The sequence below is a fragment of the Mobula hypostoma genome, chromosome 7 (genome assembly GCF_963921235.1).
Source record: "Mobula hypostoma chromosome 7, sMobHyp1.1, whole genome shotgun sequence".
Classification (NCBI taxonomy): domain Eukaryota; kingdom Metazoa; phylum Chordata; class Chondrichthyes; order Myliobatiformes; family Myliobatidae; genus Mobula; species Mobula hypostoma.
In genome coordinates this window covers 56,218,789-56,238,963 of record NC_086103.1, presented here as the reverse complement: position 1 = coordinate 56,238,963, position 20,175 = coordinate 56,218,789, and the positions used below count along the sequence as shown (strand labels likewise).

Here is a 20,175-nt window from a genome sequence, read left to right as displayed (position 1 = left end):
GCAGCATCCACACAAACAGGTTTTGCACCTCAATCTCATACGCTTGTCTTCCCCAGACTTCGCAGCTAACAGAACTTGAGGGTTACATGTGTTTTTTTGCAGCAGCAGTACAGTGCAATACATAAAATTACTACAGGACTATAAATCATATACGCACACACATACACAAACAATATTGATTCAAAAAGAAAAAAAGAGTAAAACAACATGAAATAAGTCAAAAAATTATGTTCATGTTTATTCAACAGATACAGACAGCACAGGCAACTTTACTAGTAAACACATATCCTTCTTTTCTCTCTCTCTCACACACACACACCCATCACCTTACACAAATTGAAGTGCATTATGTTGTAACTCTTTAAAATTACTAACTATAATTCGGATAACCAAAAATCTCTGGCTTTGATAGTCCGTTAATTTAGGTTTCTGTCCATTAAGTGACTGGAAACATTAAAGAAATTTTCAGTATATCCTTATTGGTGCAAATAAGCATTTGTGGGGTTCAAGTTTTTCATACTGGTTTTAATTCTACAACGGAATTCAATTCTATAACGGAATCCAAACTTCTTTTCCCTTCCAAATCTCTCTTCTCCCAGTGTAAAAATAAAATCTCTACATGTTGATGCAGTTACATACAATAAAATGAAATTTCATAAGATGAGCAGCAAGTTAATATCATAATACATTTGAATTAAGGGCACACACATTTATGCAATTTATATTAAAATCCAGTAGGAGCAAAAACATTTAGATCTCTGGGTTCTACTTGATGACTGCGAACAGAGTGTTTTTGCCTTTCTAGTATGGTTATATCCATTTTGGGTGGATTTAAGTTTGCATGATCTTCTGCAAGTTTGGCAACAGTCCCCTGAGTACGCATGATTTCCATAGGTGAAGGTTTTTGCATGCCTTTATATTTCTGCATGGCAAAAGTACCTGCAAAGAAATAACCCACCTGTTAGGATAAAAAATTGGCAATTCATCAATTTAACAGTTGTAGGATAAAGAAGTTAAAATAACAATCTTCCCTTTTTCTCTTTGTTTCAGCTACTAAAGCTATACCTCATAACTTCAGCAGCTGGGTTCAGTCATCATTTCCACTATTACCTGTGTGCAGTTTGTAGGTTCTCCCTGCAACAAGTGCTCTGGTTTTTCTCCAACTCAGACAAGGGTGCTAGGTCAGTATGTTAACTGACCACTATAAATTGACTCCAGTATGCAGAATAGTGGTGTAATTCAAAAACATTAATGGGACTATGGGGAGAATAAAAAATCATGGGAAATTGTCAGATTTAAGCAGATGGATGCTTGATAGTCCACATGCATTTGATGGGCCTAAGGATAGGATACTAAATTTTACATAGCAATGCTAAAATCTATAAAATATGATTAAGAAAAATGCATTCACCAGCTACTTTACTGGAAGCTTTTATGTTCCAACTTGTTCGAAGAAAATGCTTTGACTGAACCAGTTTAATATTTTGTAACTGGTGTTCCACGAAGTCAGGGGTCCCCAATGTTTTTTGCACCGTGGACCGGTTTAATATTGACAATATTCTTACGGACCGGCAAGTCACTTATAAGTGACTAATGCACTCAATTTCGTTTCTAAAAAAGGGTTTATCTAACGAGTTTAATGTTAAACACACAGCGCGTAGTTTCCTCGCATGAATATAGTGATAAGTCAATTATAACAGTGGTTTCCAACCTCCGGGCCGCGGACCGATACATCGCCACAAAAAATGCAGCGATGACTGGAACGCACCCAGCATGTCTTTAAGAAAAAAGCCAAAATAAACAAGCTAATTAATTAGGTGCCGGGCGGCACATAAATGTCGACCCAGATCAGAGGTGACGCAATCACAGTGCCTGGAGGTTGGGGACCACTGAATTATAAGTCACTTATAAGTCAATAGTATCATAACATTTTAAGTAACGTTTGGATATTAAACACACAGCGCATATTTTCCTCCTCTGAACATATAAAATCATTGCAACACACCAATATCGCTGAATCAGTGGGAGCCCTGGGCTTGTTTTCCTGCAACAAGACGATCCCATTGAGGGGTGATGGGAGACAGCGATACTCGAAGGGGGTTCCTTATGTCCAGTCTATTCGGCAATTTAGTTTTCGTTGCATTCATTGCAGAAAACTCCGCTTCGCAGCGATATAATGTTGGAAATGGAAGCAACGTTTTCAGTGCTTTCGTGGCTTTCTCAGGATATTCAGCCTTGACTTTGATCCAGAATGCCGGCAGAGATGTCAAACATACTTTTCAGCCCACCGTCATTTGCAAGCTCGAGGAGTTGATCTTTTTCCCGCACTGACATGGATGATTCACCGGGGACATTCACAAATGGGTTACAGACCCATTCCTTTGAATGTCTTGGGTCATTTGCGTCTTGGGTCACTGATGACCTCGCGTGCGTTCAAGTTCAACAATGGGCATGACAGGGAATGAGGAAAGGTGCAGCTGACTCATATCATTTCATAATCACCAAATCATACTGTTTCCTCGTGGCCCGGTAGCACGTGCTTTGCGGCCCGGTGATTGGGGACCACTGCACTGTGGTAAATGGGTTACTTCAAAAATAATACCAGGACTTGACAGTCAAGTCAGCATAGATTTTTTGCATGGTAAAATTATGTTTGACAATCAGATTATAAGACATAGGAGCAGAATTAGGCCATTCTGCCCATTGAGTCTGTTCTGCCATTCCATCATGGCTGATTTATCATCCCACTCAACCCCATTCTCCTGCCTTTGCACAACCTTTGACACCTTTACCAATCAAGAATCTATAACTTCTGCTTTAAATATACCCAATTACTTTGCCTCCAAGCTGTCTGTGGCAACGAATTCCATAGATTCGCCACCCTGTGACTAAAGAAATCCATTCTCATCTGAAGGGGCATTGTTGTATCTGAGCCTGTGCTCTCTGGTCTTATACTTCCACACCATACTGACATCTTCAACACTTCAATCATCCAGGCTGCTGTCCCTAAATGCTTCAAATCAGCCACCATCATCCCTGTATTAAATAACTCTACACCTTCAGAACTAAATGAACACCTCCCAGTGGCAATGATGCCAATCATTATGAGGTGCTTTGAACAGCTGATCATGGCACATATCAAAGACAATTTCTGCCACACTGGACACTCACCAATTAAATTACTGACAAAACTGCTCTACAACAGATGCAACAGCATATCTGCCATGCACCTGGCCCTGACACCCCTAGAAAACAAGAACATTTATGTCAGGATGCTGCTTCTGAATTTCAGTTCAGCATTCAAGACTATCGTCTCACAAACTTTGGTAAACAAACTCCTACTCAAAGTTCTGCAAAATTTGTATAAGAGCTGTGGCAAGATTTCCAAGATGCTTGAAACAACCTACCAACTGATTTTCTTATAAACTGCATGATAGGGTACCTAAGAGAATGTATTCAGTTTTGAAGGCAAAGGGTGGTCACACCAAATATTGATTTGATTTAGGTTTTGTTTTTACTGTTTCCTGCTCTTTATAGTAATTTTTTACATTTAGAAACTTTATATTTCATTATTTTTGAAAGCATCTTCACTTTACAGATTTTTTTATACATGGTGCCTGAGACTTGTGCACAGTACCATACAATGTGAAAAGAGGAGGTCCCAACACCAACTCTTACAGACCACCACTAGTCACCAGCACCTAATCAGCAAAGCCCCCCTTTATTCCTCTCTTTGCCTCTTGCTAGTCAGCCAATCCCTATGAAATCTTTCAGGATATAATGAACAAATTAGACAAGGTTGAAGTATATATTGTAAGATGCCAAGGATTTACACAGGCTAAGTAATGTGATGTCACATATTGACAACAAAAAAAAAGCAGAGTATTTTTTAAATGATGTGAAATTGAAACACCTAAATGTTTGAAGGAACCTAAATGTCCTTATATACAGATCATTGAAAGGTAATGTGCAGGCGCAACAGGATATTAAAAACTGCAAGGGGATTCAAATGCAAAGATGGCATACTGGAATTGTATAAAGGACTACTACCTATAGATTCATATGATTGGATTTTCTGATGAAGAAAACTTAAGCAGACTGACCCAATATTCCCTTGAAATTAGAAGCTCAAATGGTATTCTCATAGCTCTTAATGGGGTAGATAATGTTGCCTCTAAATGAGATTTTTAGAACTAGAGGTCACAGCCTCAAAATAAGCTGATCAGACATTTAGATTTGAGATGGAACAGAATATGGCCATTCCACTCAGCAACAAGCATATCCCTTTGGACACTGCTTTGGGGCAGGGGGTGTTTGACCCATCAGGGCACAGCAAGGCCAGCTGCATTAGCCAGTAGCCAGTAGCAAACAAAGGTAAAGTCAGGATGTTAGTGCTAGGGGACTCAATAGCTAAGGGGATGACCAGTTGATTCTGTGGCCATGAAAGAGAAGCCAGGATGGTGTGCTGTTTCCCAAGTGCTCGGGTCTAGCACATCTCAGAGTGGCTGCAGCAGATTCTCAAGGAGGGAGAGCAGCAGGTTTTCTAGATTGGTTTTGGAGGGTTTAAGCTAAGTTGGCAGGAGGATGGCAGCTGGAGTAATTGGGCTGAGGATGCGGTAGTTGGTTTACAAACAGAAGGAGTATATAGTGAGACTGCTAGCAAGGACAGGCTGATGATAGGACAAAATTGCAGTAAAAGGGATGAGTTGCAATCAAAAGGGGGGCAAAATTGAAAAGGGTGATGAATGCAGGACTGAAGGTGTTATGTTTGAATGCACACAGTATATAGAATAAGGTAAATGAACTTGTAGCAGTTACAGATGGGCATGTATGACATTGTGGCATCATTGAATCATGGCTGAAAGAAGATTATACCTGGGAGCTTAACATCCATGGATACACATTGTATCGAAAGGACAGGCAAGTAGGCAGAGGGGGTGGATTAGCTCTGTTGGTAAAAAATGAAATCAAGTCTCTTGAAGAGGTGACATAGGATCGGAAGGTGGAGAATAGTTGTGGGTAGAGATAAGAAACTGCAAGGATAATGAGACCCTGACGGGAGTTGTATAATGTAGCGAGATGTGGTCTACAAATTACATGATAAAAGGACAATGTTATGATAGTCATGGGGGATTTTAATATGCAGGTAGATTGGGAAAATTAGGTTGGTGCTGGATCCCAAGAGGGGGAATTTCCAGAATGTCTACAAGATAGCTTTTTAGAGCAGCTCATGGTTGAGCCCACTAGGGGTATTAGCTATTCTGGATTGGGTGTTGTGCAACAAACCAGAATTGTTTAGAGTTTAAGGTAAAGGAACTCTTAGGGGCCAGTGATCATATGATAGAATTCACCTGCAATTTGAGAAGAAGTTGAAGTCAGATGTATCAGTATAACAATGGAGTAAAGGGAATTGATTGAAAGGGAACACCAGCAGGGATTACAGCAGAACAACTATGGCTGGAGTTTCTGAGAGTAATTTGGAAGGCACAGAATAGATACTGCACATCCCAAAGAAAAATAAGTATTCTAAAGGCAGGGTGACACAACTATGGCTGACAAGAAAAGTCAAAGCCAAAGAGAGGGCATATAACAGACCAAAAATTAGTGGGGAGTTAGAGGATTAGCAAGCTTTTAAAGGCAACTAAAAAGGCATAAATAAGGGAAAAAAAAATGAAATACAAAGGTAAGCTAGTCAATAATATTAAAGTGGATACCAAAAGTTTCTTCAGATGTATAAAGTGTAAAAGAGAGGCAAGAGCAGATATTGGACCACTGGAAAATGATGCTGGAGAGATAGTAATGGAGGACAAGGAAATGGCAGATGAACTGAATAAATATTTTGCATTAGCCTTCACCGTGGAAGATACTAGCAATATGCCAGAAGTTCAAGAGTGTCAAGGTCAGAAGGGAGTGAAGTTGCCATTACTCAGTAGAAGGTGTTTGAGAAACTGAAAGATCTAAAGGTAGGTAAGTCACCTGGACCAGATGGTCTACAACCCAGGGTTCTGAAAGAGGTGGTTGAAGAGATTGGGGAGGCATTATTAATGATCTTTCATCAATCAACGAATTCTGGCATGGTTCCGAGGACAGGAAAATTTCAAATGTCACTCCACTCTTCAAGAAAGAAGAGAGGCAAAAAAAAAGGATATCACAGGCCAATTATTCAGCTCTCAGTGGTTGGAAGATATTGGCAGTGGATTGTTAAGGATGTGATTTCGGGATATTTGGAGCCACGAGATAAAATAGGCTGAACTCAGCATGGCTTCCTTAAGGGAAAATCTTGCCTAACAGATCTGATGGAATTTTTGAAGAAATAACAAGAAGGACAGACAAAAGGAGAATTGGTGGAAGTTGTGTACTTGGATTTTCAGTAGGCCTTTAACAAGGTGCCACACGTCAGGCTGTTTAACAAGTTAAGAGTCCAAGGTAATACAGGAAAGCTACTAGCATGGATAGAGCAGTAGCTGATTGGCAGGAGGCAAAGAGTAGGAATAAAGGGAGCCTTTTCTGGTTGGCTGCCAGTGACTAGTGGTGTTTCACAGGGGTCTATGTTGGGACTGCTTCTTTTTACATTATACAAGGGGTGATTGATAAGTTCATGGCCTAAGGTAGAAGGAGTCAATTTTAGAAAACCTAGCACATTTATTTTTCCTACGTTTACACACTTAGTTCAGCAGTCGTGGAGCATATGGATCCCTTCTTTGTAGAGGTCGGTGTCTTGGACCTCCAGAAGTGGTCCACAGCAGGGGTGATTGATAGGTTCGCAGCCCAAGGTAGGAGATGAGTTATTAACTTCAAACTTTCTGCATTTTCACTCAAAGAGTAGACCTGCACATGCATGTAACAAGAGCCGTATAACTCATGGGAGCCTAAGACCAGAGGACACAGCCAGAATAGAGGGATGTCCATTTAGAACAGATATCAGTAGAAATTTCTTTAGCCAGAGAGTGGTGAATCTGTGGAATTCATTGTCACAGATGGCTGTGGAGGCCAAGTCATTAAGTATATTTAAAAAGGAGATTGATAAGATTCTTGGTTAGCCATGGTGTCATAGGTTATGGGGAGAAGGCATGACAATGGGGTTGAGAGGGATAATAAATCAGGCATGGTGGAATGGCAGAGTAGTTGTGATGGGTGTAATAGCCTAATTCTGCTCCTATGTATTGTGGTCAAGTGGTCTAAAATATTTTCATTCAGATAGTGAATCTTTGGAATTCTCATCTGAAAGGTTATGAGGCTGAAAAGAAAAAAGAAATTACAGACTTGAATAATTAACAAATTGCATTGATAAAGGAAGTGCATTTCAATTTTGTTCAGGAAATTTGATTTCTATGTCTATTCTTTCTTCAAGTAATGAATTTAGATGTTAAAAATCAGAGTCATAAAACACAGAAATATGACCTTTGGTGCACCATATCCACATTGATCATCAAGCACCATCTAAACTAATCCCATTCATGAGCACTTAGTCCAATGGAAACAACTGAACGGCACTAGGTATGTAGATTGAAACTATGCTTAACAAATAAATATTAATGCTTTTCCTACCTTGTTCAATTCCTCTGTAATTTTGTGAACGCATAAAAGGCCTCCATTTTTCAGTGGTGGTTACTTCACTAACTGATGCGGTGGAATCTCCTTCTAGACTTTTACTGCTCAAATCAGAAGATGCTCCATGACCAAACAAAGACCTGAAGCCATCACCAGAAAGACAATAAAATATTCCTTCTCCTCTAACACAATATAGTATTAATTAAAATAATGAACCAAAAAATGCAATGTGTGTAAAATCACAAATTAAGACAGTTCTCTGCACGTTTGTTACAGACCCCTAGCTCCAATATTCTATTAAGCATGAAGTTTAAAGCCTTGCAGTTCCACGCCTGTGCGTGCACATGTACACACACACTCTCTCTCTCAGTCTTGCTCTTATATTTTCTAGGAGATGGGACAGAGATATGGGTTGACAATCATTAACAAAGAATGTTTAAAGAAGGAACACAAGTAATGTAAGACATTTGACATTATCTGTCTCAGAATCCTGTAAGTAGCCCAGATAACGCCAGGGTTCAATCCAGTTAACATACCTGTAATGCAGTGATCTACCCTCATTTTAAGACCTATTTCAATGTGCAAGGCCTGCACTATGCATGGTAGAATTGTACAGAAGAAGTGGATGTGACGATTTGACATAAAATGCCCAGATATGCATTTTAAAATAGTTGCACTATACAGTAGAATTTTTAGGCCATGAAACCTAGTTAAGTAATCCTCCCCAAGGACATTGCACCTAATATATAAAAATGCATACTTTTCAATCCTAAAAATGGATTGTATGAAAGGGCAACTTCAAGCTAAATTATTACTGTGCATTATGTTGAATAAATTAGTAAATGAGCTCATATGTTTACAACGTTTTTTTCCCACCCTCGATCACTAAATTGCCAATAACCTAAACCTGTAAAGTACGATTGAGCTCCACCTTAACAAAGAATCTTTATGTGCCTTTATCTTTATAATTGTTGCACAGTAAGTTAAATGACAGAGTATATCCCAACAAAAATCTTTCATCACTGCTAACAACTTTTACCAATTTCACCTCTATTATGGATGGCAATATGGATGTCTTACCATTAATTATCACTGTAGGGTAATTAAACGTCCAAACAGTAGAACAATTTCATTTTATGTAGGTTCTTTAAAATAATATTTGACAATAGCTGTAGCAATTTTATGTAAACTAAATGAACAGATGATCTAGCAACACACATAAAAATTGCTGGTGAACGCAGCAGGCCAGGCAGCATCTATAGGAAGAGGTACAGTCGACGTTTCGGGCCGAGACCCTTCGTCAGGACTAACTGAAAGAAGAGTTAGTAAGAGATTTGAAAGTGAGAGGGGGAGGGGGAGATCCAAAATGATAGCAAAAGACAGGAGGGGGAGGGATGGAGCTAAGAGCTGGCAAGTTGATAGGCAAAAGGGATATGAGAGGATCATGGGACGGGAGGCCTAGGGAGAAAGAAAGGGGGAGGGGGGACTTCCTCCTTTAAACATTTTTTTCTACATTTCTTGCTTTCAGCTTGCTGTCATGCTGAAGCGTACAAGCTTCATTTAGACTCTTTTGTTTTAAGAACAAAAGCTCTTCTGGTGAGTAGTAATGTCCTGCGTTACATCCTGCTGTGTTTCACTGTTGTTTTCTGCTGGTACTGTTGGGACTGTTTCATCGACAGAAGCTTACAAAGCAGTGGCTATCTTTCTCCTGGTTATGCCAGACGTGTCATCTCAACAGGAAGAAAATGATCTTTAAAGTAAAAGAACTTGGAGTCCTGGTGCTGTCACTCCAGAGGTGAGTGAGGTTGGGCAAGGAGGGGCATGGAACTTCACAGCAAGGCCGGGCCAGAAATTTTCTCCATCTCACTTTGCAGTTGATACTATGACTTTTTATTTTCTTGTTACCAACACACAGGGTATTTATTGCAGGAGATACTAGAAAGGATATGGATGGGAGGTATGTATTTTACACAGTATTTTGTCATGTCAGAGAAGTCAGTTATGCAGGCAGAACACATTTGAGTAATGTTAATGTTTACAATTTATTTCCAATGGAAAGCAATATTTCTCTTCTTTCAGTTAGTCTTGACGAAGGGTCTCGGCCCGAAACGTCGACTGTACCTCTTCCTATAGATGCTGCCAGGCCTGCTGCGTTTACCAGCAATTTTTATGTGTGTTGCTTGATATTCCAACATCTGCAGGATTCCTCGTGTGAACAGATGATCTACTCATTTCTATGACTACTATCTATACCTGCGATTTGGCATTGGCGAAGACTGTGGAGATCCACAAGGAGTTGACTGAGTGGAGGATATCGACTTATCTTCTTTACTTAGGTCCACACTCTGTGCTTTGAATTTCTGAAGAATCACAAGTCACAAATATAAATACTTAAGGAGACAATGAAAGGGTGTCATCTCACAAACCATCCATCCAGTTCACAAGACTCAGTTAGTAAAGCTAATCAATAAATGACTCAAAGTCCAGAAAACTTTAATGCTTTCCCCAGTTAAATTAGCAAAAGGAATGGATTACAAGCTTAAGGCAAAATGATAGTGAGACCTTGCTTCAAAAAGTGCAGAATACTGAAAAGAACACAGAAGTTGTCCATTCAAGACCATCTGCGATTCAGAATGTTTACGACTGATCTAGCTCCTCGATTCTATTTTCCATCCCCTCTCTATATCCCTTGAAGCCTTTTCTATCTAAAGATTTATTTCCTTCTTAAACAAAATTAGATTATCATGTCTCTCCTTATTCTTCGGAGTAAATAAAGACCAAATCAACACAAATTCTCCTAATACAACCCAGGAATCTGTTGAACCTTTGTTGCATTCCTTCAATGCCAAGCATATCTTTTTTGAAAGTAGTAAGATCAAAGCTGCACACTACTTAAGGTTTAATCCTTCCATACTCCAAATGTAAACACCCAATAGTCAATATTTAGGTTTAAAACTGTAGAATAGCAATTAAAAGAAAATAGCTGTTGAAAACTCGAGTACAATACTGACCAAGATACACTTCTGCAGTGATTTCATATTCTACATAAGGCCGATTTGACTTTTTTAAAAAATAGCTTCAGTATCAATAGAGATAAAAAGTCTTTTTGCTAAGACTGTCCTACCATCACTGACATAAATGGTTTCAACATAGCTCTGAAGCAAAAGTACTAGAAGATTAATCACCAAATCATCCTTTAGTGTGGATGGTTTTGCTCATAACAGGAAGGTTTAATCTGCATTGTGCATTGCCATACCTGAACTGGAATGCAGTTCATCTAATTTATAAATGTAAAAGAGCCCTATTGTTACCTGTAATGCCTCTCCTACGCGGTGATAGCTGGCCTCTTCTGCAACTAGACCTTTGTGTGGTTGGTAACCAGCATCCATTAGACCTGCCTGCTTCTCAAACCGTTGTATACTTTCCTGTGTCTGCTCTGGTAATCAAAATATAAAATTATACAAATCAGAAATATTAATACTTTACCAACTAGAGGAATCAAGAATAATCAGTGTATATTGCTGAACAATTAACATAAAAGAGCTCATACTTAACACACATTTCCCTTCAAATATACCTAAACTGTATTTAAATTGAATACCTCCAACAATTTTCACAAAAAAAAATTCAACTTCAAATGAACTCTCCAGGGGACATTGCAAGAATTTTTTAAAAATATAGTAGTTAGACACTTGAGTGAGAGCTCTAAAACACCTTTGTAAACAGAACTGAGATACAAATGGCACAAAAGAGAACGAAATAAACAGTATGAATAACATACAAATTAAACCGTTTCTGTGTTTCCAACAGCAACTGTGTGTTTAGTATCAGATCTTTATGTCGATTGCTTAGTAATACAAGAAAGAAACTTACAAAGGACAAATCCACAAAAACTAATTAGGATAAAAGTGCAATGTATTGTAGATTTTTCAAATCATTAACTGATAACTAAATGAAAATCAGGAAATTGGAAACAAAATTGCATGATTGCTTTGTATCAATATTACAAAATCAACTACATATCTTTAGAAAATTAATACTGAACCAGGTGTAGGTAACACAAGCAAAACAAAAGCAAAGAAGACTGGATGCCACCAGAAAATGACCAATTCCCAGGACCAGATGGTTTCCATCTCAGGGATTTCCATAGATGGGATAATGCAGAAACTTTAATTATAATCCACCAGAAGTTGACACTATTCAGAAGCTTCACCAGGTCTTTGCCACTGGATGACAAGCCTGCTAAATAGAAGAGGACACGGTGTAGACAAGAGCTAAGCAACTGCTAAACTAACAAATCAGATCAAACGTCTGCAATCCTGTGACAACTATTTGAGAGACATGATGGATGATTAAATAGATAAAAGGAAGTTGCTCCATGACTAATGACAAGGTCCTTGTGCGTGAATACTAAAGACTGAACTCAAGCAATTTTCAAGCAGATTAGGTGGATGAACCATGCAGCTTCTCAGAAGTGCTCAAGATGATGGAACAAATCTTTATCAACCTGACCACTCCATGGAACATCAAGGAACGGCTGGCAAGCCAGAGGCCCAATAGCATCCCTACCGCAGCACTAAGCAGTGCCTCAGAACTGTCCACACCTTGTCCAGTTATTCAATAGGTTTCAATAGGTACATTTAATGTCAGAGAAATGTATACAATATACATTCCTGAAATTTCAGCACAGTTTTAACATTATTATCAATTCAAAGTAGAACTGTGTCCATAGAGGCTAGGATAAGACAAAAACACAAGAAATTCTGCAGATACAGGAAATCCAGAACAACACAGACAAAATGCTATCAGAACTCAGCAGGTCAGACAACATCCATGGAAATAAACAAACAGTTAATGTTTCTGTGCCAGACCTTTCTTCAAGAGCTTCATCAGGATACTCCTCATCACCTACATTCAATACCATCATCCCCTCCAAACTAATCAGTAAGCTCTAAGACCTTGGCCTCAATACATCCTTGTGCCATTGTATCCTTGATTCGCTCATCTGCAGACCCCAGTCAATTTGGATTGGCAACAACATCTCCTCCATAATCTCCATCAGCACAGGTGCACCACAAGGCTGTGTCCTTAGCCCCCTGCTCTATTCACTTTACACTTATAACTAAGTGGCTAAGCACAGCTCCAATGCCATATTGCGGACTAGTTAAACACCTAAATTGGTGTGGTCTTTCACTGATTCTGTTATGGTTATTATTCTATTATCTACTTATTGAGTATGCCCGCAAGAAAAGGAATCTCAGGGTTGTACATGGTGATATACATGTACTCTGATAACAAAATCACCACGAGGCGAGAGAAGAGATTGCTGAGCCTCTGGCTAGGATCTTTATGTCCTCGTTGTTCACGAGAATGGTACCGGAGGATTGGAGGGAGGCGAATGTTGTCCCCTTGTTCAAAAAAGGTAGTAGGGATAGTCCGGGTAATTACAGACCAGTGAGCCTTACGTCTGTGATGAGAAAGCTGTTGGAAAAGATTCTTAGAGATAGGATCTATAGACATTTAGAGAATCATGGTCTGATCAGGGACAGTCAGCATGGCTTTGTGAAGGGCAGATTGTGTCTAACAAGCCTGATAGAGTTCTTTGAGGAGGTGACCAGGCATACAGATGAGGGTAGTGCAGTGGATGTGATCTATATGGATTTTGGTAAGGCATTTGACACGGTAGGCTTATTCAGAAAGTCAGAAGGCATGGGATCCAGGGAAGTTTGGCCAGGTGGATTCAGAATTGGCTTGCCTGCAGAAGGCAGAGGGTGGTGGTGGAGGGAGTACATTCAGATTGGAGGATTGTGACTAGTGGTGTCCCACAAGGATCTGTTCTGAGACCTCTACTTTTCATGATTTTTATTAACGACCTGGATGTGGGGGTAGAAGGGTGGGTTGGCAAGTTTGCAGACGACACAAAGGTTGGTGGTGTTGTAGATAGTGTAGAAGATTGACAAAGATTGCAGAGAGACATCGATAGGATGCAGAAGTGGGCTGAGAAGTGGCAGATGGAGTTCAACCCGGAGAAGTGTGAGGTGGTACACTTTGGAAGGACAAACTCCAAGACAGAGTACAAAGTAAATGGCAGGATACTTGGTAGTGTGGAGGAGCAGAGGGATCTCGGGGTACATGTCCACAGATCCCTGAAAGTTGCCTCACAGGTAGATAGGGTAGTTAAGAAAGCTTATGGGGTGTTAGCTTTCATAAGTCAAGGGATAGAGTTTAAGAGTCGCGATGTAATGATGCAGCTCTATAAAACTCTGGTTAGGCCACACTTGGAGTACTGTGTCCAGTTCTGGTCACCTCACTACAGGAAGGATGTGGAAGCATTGGAAAGGGCACAGAGGGGATTTACCAGGATGCTGCCTGGTTTAGAGAGTATGCATTATGATCAGAGATTAAGGGAGCTAGGGCTTTACTCTTTTTGAAGAGAAGGAGGATGAGAGGAGACATGCTAGAGGTGTACAAGATAATAAGAGGAATAGATAGAGTGGATAGCCAGCGCCTCTTCCCCAGGGCACCACTGCTCAATACAAGAGGACATGGCTTTAAGGTAAGGGGTGGGAAGTTCAGGGGGGATATTAGAGGAAGGTTTTTGATCAGAGAGTGGTTGGTGCGAGGAATGCACTGCCTGAGTCAGTGGTGGAGGCAGATACACTAGTGAAGTTTAAGAGATTACTAGACAGGTATATGGAGAAATTTAAGGTGGGGTCTTATATGGGAGGCAGGGTTTGAGGGTCGGCACAATATTGTGGGCCGAAGGGCCTGTACTGTGCTGTACTGTTCTATGTTCTATGAACTTTGAAAGGAAGGGGAAGGCAGAGGTGGGGTGGGGGAAGAGGTATAGTGAGAAGCCCACCCACCTGGCTTCACCTATCACCTTCTTGCTATCTCTCTTCCCCTCCCCCCAACATTTTTATTCTGGTGTCTTCGGCCTTCCCCCTTCTTTCCCAGTCCTGAAGCAGGGTCTCGGCACGAAATGTCAACTGTTTGTTCACTTCTATGAATGCTATCTGACTTGCTGAGATCCTCCAGCATTCTGTGTAGAATCAATCAAATCCAGCTACCATCACATTGTAATGAATCAGCAGGGAAACAGGTTGAAAGTGCTACGAAGTCGGATCTACTGATAATACTGATATTCAACTTAAATTGTAATAATTATACTAAACTACAGACCTCGGTAAATCTTTGTATCCAAAAATGGACATGCAGCAAGAGCCAAGAAGAGAGCGGATGTCCCGCATCATCAAGGCAGTGCCTGATCTCTGAAGTCAAAGTAAAAAGGTTTTCACTGACTGAAATCATATCGTGCTCAATGGAAGATTATTTTGGTTGCTGAAGGATAATCATCTTAGTCCTGGAACACTTTACCAGCTTAACAGTTTCCACTTATCACAATTAATCTGCAGCATCTGTGGAAAGCTAATGTTTCTGGTCAAAAACTGTTTTGGTGTTTGGAAAAGGGTCTTCAATTATAGTTATTAATTTTGTTCCACAGAACTGCCTGTTCTGCTGAGTGCTTCCAGCATTCTTTACTCTAATTTGTATGGTCCAGTTTGTCTATCACACCAATATCGACTGCTTAACCTTGATTTTAATATTTTCATTCTTGTTTCCATGCTCTGGAATTGAACCTGGAATCCCACCCCACCCCTCTCTTTCTTTAAATTATATCCGAATTCCTTGGTTGTGAACTAAATTTTTGATCACCTTGCTTTTTTGTTTAGAACTCAAATGAAAGATGTGATAAAAGTTTAGAAACTCACTCTCTCTACAGGTGCTGCCTATTATGATTCAGATTTCTAGTATCTGGCAATTTACTGTTTTTTCATGTTGTACTTGACAAGCATATTTAGAAGTAATCACATAATAAATCCAAAATGTGATTGAAGTAAGATTTAGTCAGTGAAAGATAGCAAATACAAATCAAATCAGATCTGACAATGAATCAACGGGCTTATGGCAAATACCATATACATTTAATCAGTGTTATGAAACCAAGGTTTAAAATCTTGAAATATCAAGGTCCTTGTACAAGGATCTGGGAAATGGACAGATCAACAATGTAAATGGAGCAAGTAAATAAATCAGTGGCAAAAGAATGACAGCAAAAGGCAAAAGGTTGAAATCAGCAGTTCAACTCAAAACTGAAACAATCAATTCAGTAAGAATCATACTTCAGGACTGCATAACTGTTTGATGACAGGATGGTTGAAAGGAAAGAATTTGGGATCAATAGTGAAGTAAATACTTAAAATTATGAAATTGGTAGAAGTAGTTTCCTTATGATCTTCCCTATGAAGTTAAGGTTGACAACCAACATAGCAATTTTAAATTCCTTACGTGTCATAAGTGACTTCATAATAACAGACGTTGCTTTGGCTTTCACCACATGGACTTTGCTTGGGTTTACACCTGATGATGAAGCAACTACCGAAGATTGAACGTTGTTTTCTCCATCTTCCATCTACAAAAAAACGTACAAAATGAACTATTTCTGTTAATATAAACTACTAATACAGATGTAATATAGGCCCAGTAATGATGACAATAGCAATAAAACCAATTGGTACTTAGTGCTAATGAGAATAGAGTTAAAATACATAAACCCAGTTAAATACAGAAATCCAGAAAATATTGTCAGCTCATTAGCAAAGCATGCTTTTCCAGGTCTTTCTTGTGTAATTGGCAAGAAGTTGTAACAGTTGGTAAGATGACATGACCTGCCATTCAATATAATCATAGCTGATTTATTATGGCCATTATTGCACTAGTTTACCATATCCCTCAATTCATTAATCCTTCAAATACTTAGCTTTCTCCTCTTAATTATATCTAATGATGTGGCCACCACCATTGTTAGAGGCAGAGAAATCCAGAGATTCACTACCCTCTGACAAAAGGTACAAAAGTAAATGGCATTAACTTATTAAGAAAGGTACAGAGATCATTGATTTTTTTTAAGCAAACCACAGAATCTTGACCAGTGCATGTTGTTTTGCAGATCAGGAAGTCTTCACCCACAGGCATTTCTTGATTTTTTTTTTGCAACACAAATCAGCATTTACATTATCATAATTGTGGATACAGAACATTTTCAAAACTGCACAGTATCTGACTGATATACTTTTGTATAACTTCTGTGATATTCATTGTACAAATTAGTATATTGTTGTACCAGCTACAGATCAATTTTCTCAATTGTTTCCCTAATCTGATAGGAAATTATTGTTAATGTGAGTTAACTGAGTTGTATTTAATCTGTTAACAGATAGTTGTACAAATAAACAAAATTACATGGATTTTCTCCTAGCATATGAGATAATTGAAGGTCTAGTATTGAAATCTGTAATGCCCTGAGCTAAAATTTACAGGGTTGTGGGGAACAGAAGGAAAATGGGAATGATAGTATTGCTTAATATGAGCCAGCATAACCATGATGGGCTGCATGACTTTGTTCTATATCCTGTACAGTTCTGAAGGACTGTAAAAGTTTGGAGATCACTTTTGAAGATCATATAAATATCAACCCTGTGAAAATAATTTTAAGTTAAAAGATTAAACCTATAACTTGTCAATCTTAGAAAACTCAAAATACAACACAGCTAATAAAACAATATCACAGTAGCTGGTGTCCACAGAAATAGTTTCTATACTTTTTCTGTGGAAGTCCGTTTCATTCACACTTGGTAAAAAACATACCCACTATATAAACACCCAATGACATAATGGGCCATAACTTTTAAGAAGCTGGGAAAGTCCTGGGGAACACCAGCACTACTGGGGTCAGGACATCCAGTGCACCTAGTATACATCTTTTAGAATTTATTTTCACATTTTTGAGAGCTTTATAACAACATTACCTCAATATTATTTAAACCTCATGGGCTTACCTTGTCACATTGGTCCACAAGAGGGTCATGCACCCTAGGTTGAAAGACTACCGTTCTACTATCAACTTTAAGAGACACAAAGTCTTCTCGCCCCCATAACAGAGTTTAGGAAATTAAAATATTTAATACCAATGCTACTAACCATGCAGAATTACATATTACATGCCAGTAATTGGCTACAATTAGCAATAACACAAATAAAGCCAGAAAAAATGGGGCTGAAAATTCTTAATTATTTATTAAAATGCAAAACAGAATAGGCCCTTCCTGCCCTTCGAGCCGTGCCACCTAGCAATCCCCTGATTTAATCTGAGCCTAATCACAGGACAAATTGCAATGACCAATTAACCTACCAACTGGTACGTCTTTGGACTGTAGGAGGAAACCAGAGCACTCAGAGGAAGCCCATGCGGTCGTGGCGAAAATGTACAAACTCCTTACAGGCCATGGTAGGAAGTGAACTCAGGTTGCCTGTGCTAACCACTCACCACCACATCACCCCTTCAGCCACATCATGTATTACTGCAAGTGCAATGAAAGCACCATACAAATGGACAATGTCTTAGAGAAGTCAATTCAGTTTCATTAATAACAGTTACCCATTGCAACGTATTATTAAAATGTTATAACGTTGGTTTTAAATAGGCTGTGCTATGTACTACCAATCCAGACTGAAATCCCATCCTGACGCTAAGTCACTGGAACATGCTAGCATCATCTGACACCGAGAAAACGTCAGCAGAAACAGACACTGCTGAACCTCTCATCACAGCGCTAAGCAGTATTGCATCCGTCTTCTACTGTCTCAGTACTGTTATATTTGTGTGCTGTAGCACTTTTTTAAATTCGCAGTTATTTTGTAAATAACACTATTCTTTGCATTTCTGGTCAGATGCTAAATCATTGGCTTTGTATCTGTACTCGGCACAATGACGATAAAGTTGAATCTAAATCTAAATCATAAATACATTCATAGTAACACACACAAAATGCCGGAGGAACTCAGTAAGTCAAGCAACATCAATGGAAAGGAATGAAGAGTCAACCTTTCATGCTGAGACACTTCAAGACACAGATAAACTAATTCATTCCTGGTATTAAACAAAAACACTTTTTTTTAAATGAAGACATTTGTAAATGGATAATGTTCATAATTCCCCAACTATTCATACTTGCAAATAATTAATTGCAAAGTTACTAATTTGTAGAATCACATATAAATTGTAGATATGAACAAAGCATAAGTAAATATACCATCGATAATTGTTGGTATTTCCTCGCAGGTATAACTGGCTGTTTCCACAAAATATTGCTTCCCATATCAGAAGGTGGAGGAGTCATTGGCGACAAATCTTCTAAGGCATCATCATAACTGAATGCCCTGCGGTGTATCCCAATCGGCAAGGACATCTTTTCTAGTATGCCGGACGAATGTTCGATTGCTGCAACGTACATAGAAGCTATATTTAATTCTATTTATCTGCCAGTTGCAACGGCGACGTTTTCTAGAACACACGCATGATTGACTAATAAGGCTGTTTTACTACACAAAGTTGCTTTAGAAAAGCAAAAGAAAACAAGCTTCAAAACGCAAATAATCCACAATGGCACTGCAAGCAAAACCAGGAGTTTGTCTTTAGAAGCACGAAAGTGAGAACAGAAGTGATTCTAAATTACCAGGCACGCTGTGGTCATCTGAAGCCATGATAGCTGTGTTAAAGTTAGAATCGCCCAAAGTAACTGCACGAAAGACTTCAGATTGCTCCACCTGCTGAGACAGAGAAAAGGGAAGGATTCTTTCTTACAGTGGAAACAAACAGTACGTTTAGCACCAATCCCCGTTCTCAGAGCAGAGCCGGTAAATGCGAGCCGTCAGGAACAGGGCGGGCGGATGACTGCACTGAACCCCTCGGCTCTGCACTTACCGGGGAACGCAGCGAGCGGACAGCAGGCCAGGAATAACGGAGATGGGCTTCCGCACGCTAAGGTCTGGCTGAGCAGCCGAAGAGCTATCCTAAGGGAGCCGGGCAGCGAGTTGCGGGACGGCCCCGAAAAGGAGCCGACTGCACTGAGGCATCGCCGCCAGATGCGACAAACAAACCGGGCTTCAGAGCCCACGGGATTCCGCCATCACACTGGGTGAAGCGCCGCACGTTGTCACCGGGACGTAATGCGAAGCCAGTAGCGGTGCTGCAGTACGTGACGGCAGCCCCGTCCGTCCGTCCGTGACCGCTGACACAATCGGCAGCTCGGGAACTAACGGCTGCCCTCTCCAGCCCTGACGTCCTGCACACGCCGCTCCCCGATGATCCAATCAACAGGGGCCTTAGGCTCGCACCCCCGGCTACCATGGCAACAGCGGACTTGGCGCTTACGCGTTTGGCTCCAGTGACGTCAAATCGGATGGGGGCACGGTTCAGATTGGATGGCTTTTCTTTCAAGACTTGAACACAATGTTGATTAAAAATGTAAGGGTAGGTATGGAAAAGAAAGGGCCTGAGACTTTCGCCAAATTCTCCAACCAGTAACGTAACCTAAAGTGGGTGGGGGGGAGGGCTAGAGAAGAATAGTTCCGCATGCGCACTAACCCTGTTTACTACATCGTGCGTTATCAGCCCCAGACGGGAGGCGCGGTCTGGACATACCGTATTTGGTTTCAGTGCATTCCCACCTTCAAGTCACCTGCGTCCCTGGCACAAACCCACCAGCTGGCCTTTGATTCGTT

The 20,175-nt window shown here is 40.0% G+C and overlaps 1 protein-coding gene across 4 annotated transcripts; it reads right to left on the bottom strand.

Annotated features, from left to right (window-relative positions):
• Window positions 1–208: 208 nt before the first annotated feature.
• kiaa1191 (KIAA1191 ortholog) lies at window positions 209–19,697 on the bottom strand. 4 transcript variants are annotated; one of them, XM_063053462.1, is made up of 8 exons: window positions 19,376–19,697; window positions 19,128–19,221; window positions 18,705–18,910; window positions 15,901–16,024; window positions 10,863–10,987; window positions 9,805–9,911; window positions 7,549–7,691; window positions 209–939 (listed from the first exon to the last, which is right to left on the bottom strand). In XM_063053462.1, the coding sequence occupies exons 2-8, from the start codon at window positions 19,153–19,155 to the stop codon at window positions 725–727; spliced, it is 948 nt and encodes a 315-aa protein (XP_062909532.1). In that variant the 5' UTR covers window positions 19,156–19,221; window positions 19,376–19,697; the 3' UTR covers window positions 209–724. The 4 variants fall into 4 exon arrangements, with proteins under 4 accessions (XP_062909532.1, XP_062909533.1, XP_062909534.1 ...); XM_063053463.1 differs by having other exon boundaries at window positions 19,128–19,218; XM_063053464.1 differs by having other exon boundaries at window positions 18,705–18,892; window positions 19,376–19,695.
• Window positions 19,698–20,175: the final 478 nt, after the last annotated feature.

Coding starts and splice junctions, on each gene's coding strand:
- kiaa1191 (XM_063053462.1), bottom strand. CDS start 19,155: ATGGCTTCAGATGACCACAGCGTGCCTG. Junction 9,912..10,862: donor GCGTAGGAGAGGCATTACAG/GTAACAATAGGG, acceptor GTGATTCTTCAG/AAATTCAAAGCACAGAGTGT. Junction 7,692..9,804: donor TCGCCAATGCCAAATCGCAG/GTATAGATAGTA, acceptor TGATGGCTTCAG/GTCTTTGTTTGGTCATGGAG.